This window comes from Kryptolebias marmoratus, linkage group LG4 (assembly GCF_001649575.2).
Source record: "Kryptolebias marmoratus isolate JLee-2015 linkage group LG4, ASM164957v2, whole genome shotgun sequence".
Taxonomy (NCBI): Eukaryota; Metazoa; Chordata; class Actinopteri; order Cyprinodontiformes; family Rivulidae; genus Kryptolebias; species Kryptolebias marmoratus.
In genome coordinates, this window is record NC_051433.1 from 13,059,752 (window position 1) to 13,070,891 (window position 11,140).

The 11,140-nt window shown below is 36.1% G+C and overlaps 1 protein-coding gene across 1 annotated transcript; it reads right to left on the minus strand.

The window, feature by feature from the left end:
* Positions 1-912: 912 nt before the first annotated feature.
* Positions 913-10,538, minus strand: LOC108247389 (inter-alpha-trypsin inhibitor heavy chain H3). The gene is made up of 21 exons (XM_017435473.2): positions 10,339-10,538; positions 8,607-8,767; positions 8,354-8,458; positions 7,990-8,152; positions 7,802-7,912; positions 7,359-7,487; positions 7,110-7,226; positions 6,813-6,981; positions 6,630-6,740; positions 5,918-6,099; positions 5,609-5,788; positions 5,378-5,502; positions 4,785-5,026; positions 4,141-4,263; positions 3,970-4,017; positions 3,632-3,703; positions 3,188-3,295; positions 2,871-3,039; positions 2,364-2,512; positions 1,292-1,373; positions 913-1,220 (listed from the first exon to the last, which is right to left on the minus strand). The coding sequence occupies exons 1-21, from the start codon at positions 10,408-10,410 to the stop codon at positions 1,106-1,108; spliced, it is 2,733 nt and encodes a 910-aa protein (XP_017290962.1). The 5' UTR covers positions 10,411-10,538; the 3' UTR covers positions 913-1,105.
* Between the last annotated feature and the right edge of the window lie 602 nt (positions 10,539-11,140).

Genomic DNA, 11,140 nt, shown 5'->3' on the forward strand with positions numbered 1-11,140 from the left:
CAACATAATTCAAGATGGCTGCCACAGCCAACTGACTTCAGAAAAGACACAGATGTCTATAACTCAGCCAATGTTGCAGATAGTAAGGGAAAGATTTGGTGAGATAGTAGCTGAGTATCACCTCCAACACATACTTTGAGTGCAACACATTGTGTAATATCTTTGCCAAAAGACGTTGGCATTAACATTTGGAGCTATTCCTGTTTGCCTGTTAGTAACTCGTGAACCACTGGGCAGCTTTCAGAGAAATGTGCATCCAGAATGTAATTACTGGATGCACTGGATTACTGGATATTTTCAAGGTTCAACTAAAATGGGTACAACTCAGTCCTTTCTCAACATAAGATGATCTTAGTCGAAATCTCTGGCATTGAAGGTAAAGGGCCATAAGCATTCCTTTGCAAAAAAAGAAAACAAACAAGCCACTGATTGTGAGAATTTGGGTTTTTGGGTTTTCAGTTTATTGTTTGTTTACTATCCTGTTTCTGTTTTAGTTATTATTTCAGTTCAGTTCTTGTTTTTGTAGTGTTCTGCTTTTGTCATCATTTATTCCTCCTCAGTCTTCTCTTTGCTTGTCTGCCACGCCCATCTCCACCTGTTCTCAATCCTAATCACTCACCTGTACCCACTCACCTCGTCATCTCCTGTGTTTAAAAACCTGATCATCTCCTTCACTCATCGCTGATTCATTGTTTGGTTATTCCTTGGTCCACTCGCTCTGTACCAGTTCCCGTTTTGTTTGTACTCGGTTGCTCCGTGCTTTATGTTTCCACTTTGTTATTATTTAGTCTCTGCTTCCACGTCAGCCTTATGTTTTGTTTTGTTTATTTTTACTCTAATAAATTAGTTATTTAAAAAGAGTCTGCACTCTGGGTTCGCCTCCGTCATCTCTTCTGTTTATGACACTGATACTTTATTTTTATCTATTATTTTATTTGAGAGGGTTGGCAGATTAATCACAGTGCATTAATGCATTATTTTTTTCATAACATGTTAAACACAAAACTGTATTCTTTGTTTACATTAGAAACAGAGTTTAGATCTTGCATTTATGTTTTCTTTTCAAAAGCTTTTTGTGTTTCATTTAATTCAACATGATCCTTTATTAAATTTGGGCAGTGCGGAAATCTTGCAGGGGTCTCTGCAGAGCATGATCAGGTGAAACGAGCCAGCAGGATGATCCCAAAGGAGGGGAAATATTGTAGTCATCAGCAGAGGAGCTATAAAAATGGTTAAAGGGTTAAAACATCTTGTTTTCTTGTCAAAAAGACAAACAGCTATTTACATGTACCTTGTAGTTGGTATCTCATGGTTGTTGATCTTCAGTTTTGTTCTGCGACGTCCCAGTTTCTCCTCATATTCAGGCTTTAAAGCTGCACAACAAAGTTTAACAACTCAACATACAACGGTAAAAGGTTGGCACGTAAAAATAACCAACATAAAAGAACTGCAAGAAGTTACGCCTCTAACTAGCTTAACTGAGTGGACTCATTCAGTGTATTAACTGTACCGTTTTCTCCAGACTATAAGGCGTACTTAAAAGCCTTCAATTTTCTCAAAAAACGACAGTGTGCCTTATAATATGGAGCGCCTTATACATGTAAGAAGTCATAAAGTTTTAGTACAACTTTGGTAAACTTCAAAGCTGCACTGCTCGCAGCATTAAGGCTCAGTTATAGTTGCGCGTGGACCTGAGCGAGCGGTGGAGGCGTTTATACTTCACGCTTATGTCGGTGCAGTATCTTCTGTGAGTTTTGAACCATTTAGTTATCTTTGTGATCTCTCATAGAGGGATCATATAAATGCTGATACAGGTGAACCAGCTCCGCTAGAGCACCGAAATCCTCCATTTTGGATGGAGCATGGCGCGCAAAGTTACAAAAGTTGAGAGGTGCACAACGATGCGCATTATAGTCCGGTGCGCTTTATATATGACAAAAGTTTTAAAATGGACCATTCATTGACAGTGCGTCGTATAGTGCGGAAAAAAATGTAATTGATTTGCAAATATGAAAAAAAAAAAAATGAAAGAAGAATGAAAATAACATAACATCATGATTTGATCAATTTAATATCAGGCAAAGAAAAATTCTCAAGAGGTGGGACTTTTTTTTTACCAGAACGTGACAGCAGAGAATATCTGCTGGAGAAATGAAGAGTGAAAAATTTAGACAGTTGAACTTGCTTCTCAATAAAAGTTTTAGAGCAACAACACCAGTTTATGTAAGAGAACTAAAGACATTTTGACTACATCCCAGACTTAGCGTGGTATAGACAAAAGATCTGTTTTCCATCACTAAATGCAAATGCAGACATTTTGAAGTCATGCAAAGCTGTAAACATAAGCACATTGTTTCACTCACCTAAAATTCCCTCAGTGTTGTTGGCAGAAGGCATCTGTCTTATAACCGGCCAAAGGAATTTGTTGCCGTCCTTCTCATGAACTAAGATGACCACCCGTATGTCTTCAGCAGCAATATCTATTTCTTTGTCCCTCTTGATCACCGTCACTCTGGAAACAATTACATAACCTGGTATTAACTTCTGTGTTAGTCTTTAGGAACAGTTATACAATCACAGATGATTTTTTTTCTGATCTTCTTTAATCCAATAAATTCAAACACAAAACAACCGGACTTCAGTTTTATCATTGAAGAAGTATGTCTTCTCAGCTGAGAAGCTTTTTAGTTTCAAGGCTGGAGAGAGTGGAGTTCCAAGCTTTTAGGATGCGTGAGATGTTCCGTAATGCAAGCTGAATTCACATGCAGAATAAACTGCCCTCATAATAGCTTCCAGAGTTAATACACTGGGGACAGTGAAATGTTGTGTCCTCTAAAATATTTTTGACCATTATGTCAGTTCAAGCTCACCTTCCAGCTGTGATGGGATCCTGTCCTGTGTGGCGTGTTGTAGACTGTCCCTCTCGAACAGTGATTTCATCTGTGTCAACCTCAACATGTTGGTCACTTCTGACATGGATGACAATCTTTTTAAAGCCCCCATTTGTTACTGAATCCAGCTCACCATTCATATACAGCTCTGATACAAACAGATAAAATAAACACCACACCACAAATCAGGACATAAATGTGAGGAAAAATAGCAAACTGATAATTGATACAACATTTGTTGACTGAACAATTTAAGAGACCCTACTTTGTGATGGTGCAAAAAAAAGATTACTGACCTCTGCTGGGATGGTGAAAAAGTTTAAGAATGGCATCTCCTGTGATGTCAAAGCATAACGGCTGAGATCGATTCTCAGCTTTCAGCAAAAATCTGTGCGAAACAGGAGCTAAAAAGAAACAGTGACACCGTGTTAGATCACAAATGTCATGAAAAAAACAGCTTTTACTTCCAGCAACAGTTGAACTAAGTCACATTTAACCAAATCGAATTTTTAATTGAAACTCCAGAGTTTTAAAAGCAAAACATAATAAAAATAAAAAATAAAAATGGAATAAAAATTTAAGAAAACCACAACAGCAAAACAAACAAACAAATTCTCCACAATAACCTTTTCAGTTTTATTGTTATATTTTGTGGCTTTCTCCAAAAATCATCACATTTCTCAAATTTTGTAACATTTTGATAAAGAAGATTTTTAAATATGAATTTTGGAATACATTACCAGATGTTGCCATTTCCTTCAACGAATGAAGAGCCTCCTCAGCATTATTATAGGGCACAGAAGGCATAAGAGCTGCAAACATTTTTTTTACAAAGGTGATTAGATATTTTGCTCCAATGAAGGTTCAAAGTCACAAGGCCCAGATTGTTTAAAGAATTATGGATTAACAGAGAAAATTATAGCTTTAAATGTCTGCTAAACATTTACAGTTTGTAAATACGCAATAGTAACTTGAACCGTACAAGGAACATTCTGTAAGTGAAATCTGGATGATGGTTGCTGTCAAAATTAAATTTTGAGAAGAATAGTTTAGGATGAATTCAGTAAAATATACTTACCTGAATGAACTATATGGTGCAATCTGGCACGTTGAATGCCCCTTTCACCTTTCGCAAGCAATAAAAAAAGGTTAAAACATACACTAATGTCATTTTCTCACAAGTGTCTTTGTACAGATAACTGTTGTATGTAGTATGATGCTGCATTAACAGAGTTTTTGTGTGTTGTACCTTTAGGACGATTAGTAGGAGAGAAATAACTAATCATATCAGCTTCAGGTAAACCTTTTAAACCAGACTGACCGGGACGACCGCGTGGACCAGCAGAAACAGGAGCAGACTGCAAAGTAAATCCTAGAAAAAGAAAGGCATGATATGAAAGTACTGTTGAGAATCTACAAAACTTTGGAAACTATAGTAATTTTGTTTGCATGCTTCAAAGTGCTTTTGGATGTAACAATAATGTTTACCTGCTGATCAATTAATGCTATGGTAAATAATAATAATAATAATAATAATAATAATAATAATAATAATAAAACTTCCATTGTGGGAAATATAAAGTAACAAAAGATTTCTGCAAAAACTTTGCAAATGATATAAATTATGTTATGTGATTTTGTATGTGAATCAAACTTTTCTGATTTGTTTTATACTTAATACTGTCCAAAAAAACTAATTACAATTGTTGGTTATTTTGATTCAAATTCAAAAATCTATATAGTTAAAGGGAGAATACAATGAGAGTGTTTGACTTTTTCTAAATTCCATAGATTGTTCAGAATCAGTCATGTTCAGGCAGTGTATGATCTACATTATAGTTTTGTGTCATGATACATTACACATTTACATTGTTTTATGCAGATGTATCTTACGTCTTCCTGTTGTTGAATAACTTCCATGGAGACCTGGTGTAGGTGCTAACATGGGATTAAAATGCATATGCATTTGAGACTTTCGAGCTCCCCCCTCCTTTGGTTTGTGAAGAACTTGTGTTTTCTCCCCCTCAGGCTTGGTGACCACCATGGATGTGAGTGGGGTCACAAAGCTGTACTTCAGAGACAGCTCCAAAACTTCTTTCTTTACTTTTTCTTTCTCAGCTCCTGACAACAGCAACCTGCATCACAACATCTTATTAAAATATATAATGATTAATACATTATTACATTATTTCCTTGGTACCACTTTTGGTATAATTCCTTCTAGCCCTGAGGTCTGCATATGTATGTATGTATGTATGTATGTATGTATGTATGTATGTATGTATGTATGTATGTATGTATGTATGTATGTATGTATGTATGTATGTATGTATGTATGTATGGGACCACCTATGCATATAAATCTACATATCTATATGTATATAGATAGATAGATAGATAGATAGATAGATAGATAGATAGATAGATAGATAGATAGATAGATAGATAGATAGATAGATAGATAGATAGATAGATAGATCACTTACTCTTTCTCCAGTAGCTGTTTAACTGTGAGGTAGGCCCAAACCCTCTGAAGGAGGCCTACAGTCACTGTTCCAGTAGAGGGCTCCACAGACGTGTTGGTGGTAGAAAATGTTAATGTTCTACTACTCTGTTATAATGCAAAGAAGATTGTAATGTAATGTCAGTATACAAGGAGTTTGACTAGTGTTCTGAAAATTACAATTGATTTTGTGTTTTTGAGGACTGATTCTTACTGAAATGGCCACAACTTGTGGACTGAAGGTTTCAATGTCATTGTCCATGATCTCACCAGCCACCACAATCTCAGAGCCATTATAATACTGACTGAAATTAGTCTGGGTCAGATTGGTTCCACCCAGGTAGATCATGGTCACATCTGTCAATAGAGGAGTGGCCACTTCTTCATAGAAACCCTGTTAATACACAAATAACACAGTGTGTATGGTTTTATTTTTTTCTTAATAGTAAAACATGTTCTATAAAACAGCAGGAAAACAATTATTTAAAAAAAAAAAAAATTGTAAATGTGTGGAGGAAGATACCTTCAGTTGTACATCGGCATCAGAGTCTTCATAAATCCGTCTCGCCACACCATTGTTCTCCAGTGACATTTTCTCAAGGAACTCAAACTTGACATCAAACCCAAAACCAAGACAGTAGAGAGGGAACTTTCCTGCAATGGCCCGTCTTACATTTGACTGTATAATTTCAAAATTAGTCACTCCTGCAAAGACACAAGATATGTCAAGTTGAACTTAATTTCCTATTTTAAAACTGTATAATTTTAGTGCCAGTCTCCCCTGCAAAGACACCAGACATGACTAAATTTAAACAGCTACTGTATTTGTACAAAGATCTATGTTACATGCAAGGTAAAAGCAAAATAATAATTTAAAAAAAACATTTACATTTTTCTTTGTTTTAATTTTCTCTGATAGAACTCATACTAAAGCCCTGCATCAGTTGCCAGATGGTTGACTGTCATGGCAGTGGTAGACTCAGGCAGTTAGAGGGACTGTCAAGCTGAAAAAGGAGACCTTTAGTACCTGGCTGTTTTAGAAGACTCCTAAAGCATCTGACAGATATCAGCTGACAAAAATGTCTTGAGTTGTTGTGGTAAGATTACTGCTTTCATGATGCATAGAGAACTAGGATAATGGCTGTGGAATGGCTGACTGAATTATTGGACCAAACTTTTAAAAAGACGTTTTCAGTTCATTTGTGACCAGAGTGTCCAGGTGTGTTTTAGTTCACCTGAGGTTGGGTCTCCATCTGTGAGTAGGATCAGAATAGATGCTGAACCTTCTCTGGGATGTGCATTCAGCATACGAGCTCCTTCCAGCACTGCTGCATTAATGTCTGTAGCTAAAAAAGATATAAAAGTGTTTTAGTACCAACCTGAGGATGTTTATATATTACAATTTAGAAAAATCTCACCTCCTCTCTCCATTATATTCCTTGCAAATTCTTTGGCCTCCTCCAAATTTACACTGGTGGCCTGAACAAGTTCTCGTTTCCAGTGAAATATTTGGCTATCAAAGGAAATGACACCAAAAAAGTCGTCTCCTGCCAGGTCATTTAAAATATGGACCAAAGCAATACGAGTCTGTAATAAAAAAATAAAGAAAAGCACTTTCACACAAAATATTAAAATACATTTTGCTTCATTTGTTGTTTTTTAATTGCTTGATATGTGACATTAACACTATACATAAAAAGATTTAATTGCTTCACCTGTTCCATTTTTCTGCCAGACATCGAGCCACTTTGGTCAATAATAAAAACGATATTCTTTGGTATTCGAGGAAGACTAGATGGAGCAAAGTGATGGACAAAGTACCCGTCTGATGTCTACAGGAAACAGTTTGATTTGTGACAAGAACAAAGATATTTAAAGTATTTTTTGGCATATATTAGCACATGTAGTTTTGCAAATACAATATTAACATAAAGTTGCTTTCATTAAATGAGCTAATGTTTTACCTTGATGTCTCCCAGTCCAGTGTCTCTGTTGACATCATAAACAATAACCAGATCTCCATTCATACCTTGTTCTCCACAGCTGTCACAAGTTTTCTGCTGGTCCACAGTTGGATAGAAATACACCCAGGCCTGCAAACCACATAAATCAGTTTTGGTACACCCTTAAAATTTGTGGTGTTTTGATTTTATTTCATTCTTTTTCATTACCTGGACTATTTTAACTCAGACTTCAGACCACAATTATCACCATGACAATATCAAATTTAGCATGGAATATCTAAGTGCTAATAATGTAAATGTGAATTTGCTTTGAAGCGTTTTTTAAAGTCTTAAACCCAAGTTACTGAGACACTTAATGGTCTTTTAAAATGAAAAACAAGCCAGACCATTGTGTACAGTCTTCACCTCATTAACAGAAATATAATAATCAGTAGCAGCTGTACCTTGTTGTCTGCATGTGTCTTGGTGATGGCATTAGCCAGGGCTTTAGTGCTCAGTCCTCCTTTCACATCAATGAAACTGATCCCAGCTTTTTCATAGATGTACACGTCAACCTGGAGGTAAGAAAACTGTAGTATTCACTCTGGAAGCTACTGTCACTGAACACTGTTTTCCTGGACGATCACCAAACCTTGAAGTCTTTGACAGGCTGCATGGGTCGAGTGTGGATCTGCAGCTCATATTTGCCACGAGTGCGTTTCAGTAGTTCCTCATATGTGAGCTCAAAGGTGACCTTTTTGTGAGCCGCCACAGTTACAGAAGTTTTAAATTCCTCCATGGTCCTCCCTACAGAGCTGCAAGACAAACATTTATCACTGTAAAAAGTTGTAGCAGGATGCATGACATGGTTATTAGACAGCGTCATTTAGAGCATTTTAGAGTCCAAGAAGTCTGAAAGTTGACGTTATATTCATGTAAAAAGCAAAACAAATACTAAACGAGGAAAAAGCACCTCCTTAAGATCTTGCAACAAATTTTTTCATCATCATATTTACCTGACAATTCCTGCACTTTCACCACGAGACACAGCCTGAGTGTACTGCTGCTGAGCCTGCTCCTTTGTTTTCACAACTCCATCATAAACCTGACCGTCTATAAACCTGCAGACAACAAACACAAACATTTTGTTTCAGTCCTGAGTAGCCTTTGTTTGTTATTGCTGTTGTATATTAGTTTATTTTTATTACCATTATAAACAATATTACTGTCAGTATGTTAGAGTTTTCCCCATTCTTTTACTTCACATACATTCTGAATTTACTGATGAAGGCATTCTTGGGAATCTGGACATGGAATTCAATTTCCTTGGACTCATTCATACGATTGGCCACACGGCTTGTGATGACGGTGGTGGCGTAACGGCCGATCACAGTAGAGTTGATGTGAAAGCTGTAAATGTCCCAGTTGTCCTGAACAAACACAGAAGGCAAATTAGGAGAGAGAGCGAGATTTGGCCAACAACCAGCAGATCAAAGATCAGACAACATTGTGCTTGTGGGTGAAATCCTATTGGTGTAGCTGCAGAAACACCCCATTTTGCTTTGCTCTTTTTTTCATTTTGTACGTAATGGCTCACATTGGCCATAAACATGTTTCCTAAAAATGCAGTGATCTTGGCAAATACATTTTGGTGTTTACTTGCACTCTGTGTAAGTCTTTAAAAAGTAATTTTTTCACACAGATTAGACAGTGCATTATTAACATCTTCAATATTAATCTCACTATAGTTTTAAACAACTGAACAAAATCAAAATCAAACTACAGAACATTTTTGCTTCTGTAACATTTCACTTACTTTTATTTATTTTAGGAAAGGTTAGCCAAGAAATTTAAACTAACTAAACAATATAAATTAAATAAAGTGTTCAGATCTTAGATTGAACTGTTTGTTGTTGTTGTTGTTAATGTTATGGAAGAGTCCTTGATCCCAAAGGCAAACGGGAGAAAGTCATGTCATGCTCCATCCCAGACAGGTCTCTTCGTTTGTCTGCTTTTAAAATGCTTCTTAAAACTCCTTTGTTTTCCTTGGCTTTTAACACTTTGAAAAACATTGATTTTATTAAATATATTTTCTCTGAATTTCAGTTGTGACTTTAAATTAGATTTAAAGTTTTATAATTTTGTTGTTTGATTTGATTTTATGTTTTATGTCTTACTGTTTTCGTCCCTTGGTTTTAAAGTTTTACTTGTATTTTTGACGTGCATAAGCCATGTTTTATTGTTGACACTGTGCATCATTTTTGTGTTTTTAAGTGCTTCACAAATAAAGTTAGATTTGATTGGAAGTGACAATATCCACATGGAAGAGGGTTGATGCGCAAAATGAGAAAATTATGTCATTTTAGTCAGCTGTAAAGATAATGTTACTGAATGGTAAATGGGCTGTACTTATATCATGCCTTTCTAGCCAACCAGACTACTCAAAGCACTTTACAACACAATCTGTGTCCTCATTTACCCAACCACACACACATTTATACAGCGCTGAATCTCTACAAAGCTAATCTGACTAAATCATTCTATGGATTTAAACTCTATTCGTACACTGATGAGGCACACAGCTGAGGCAGTGAGAGATTCAGTGTTTTGCTCAGGACACTTCAACATGTGACTGCTGCCAGGAATCAAACCTCCAACTCTCTTATTGGAAGACGACAGCTCTAACCACTGATCCACAGCAGCCACAGTTACTCTAATGTAACTGCACACTTTCTCAATGTAATCCAGCCAAAAAACGAGTAATATAAGCACACAATAGAGGCACAAATCAACAACCTAAATAACCTTCAGGGTACAAAGGTCAAAAGTCTGCTTTTCTCTTTTTATCTGAGGCTGAGTTCAGCGTGACACAACTGACAGAAAAATGCTAAAACAGACTGAAAAAAGACAAACATCAGGAATTTGTTCAAATGTTATGAAAAATATTTAGCAATAGTTCTTTTTCATGTAGTTCTTTGTCCTTTTTGTTAGGAGACTGTACCTTGTTTGGTTGTGAAGCAGCCAAAGCCAGCAGCAGCCCGAAGAGGGTGACTTGCACCACAGCTCTCCCCATGTTTCCTCGGAGCAGACTCAGCTCAAACTGTTCTTTAAACTCAAACAGAGCCAAGATTTATTTATACAGTTTTTTTTTCCAAACTGTCTTGCCCCCATCAGTCTCCTCTCTCAGCTTTCCTCTTGTTTCAGCATAAAAAAGCGACCCCCTCACAGAATTTACCCCTCCACCCCCGAAGCAAAACTTTATTGTCACTCAGCTGTGTAAATAACCTTGTCCAGGGTCCAAACTTTGCACTTTGCCAGGATTTTGTTGCATTTATTTTGCTGAAAAAAAAATTAAACACTGGTTGAAAAACTTACCACAACCAGGTTATTTAAAGGCAAATTTTCTTTACTTGTGTAGCATTCACTAATAACTAAACAACTATGTGATGAAGATTTTCAGACGTCAAACATAATTTTTGACATTTTCAAATAATTTCTGCCTTTTTGAGAGTTTCCATCTGACAAGGTTAGATCAATACTGACAACAAAAACAGATGTTCTTTTTTTGTTTTTACTTTTAAAGTAAAGGAAAGGAAATATTGCATGAGCCAGAGCTGGAGGCAGAAGTCTTATATGTCAAACAGTTGTTACCTATAAATAATTCACACAACCTTCATGTTCCTCTATTATCATCATAACACTAGCATTTTCCAAGGAACAACAAAATAACCTCTAAAAATCTGTGCAAATTAAAACAGAATTTATTAAAAATAAAAAATAAAAAAAAATCATTACTTTCAGTT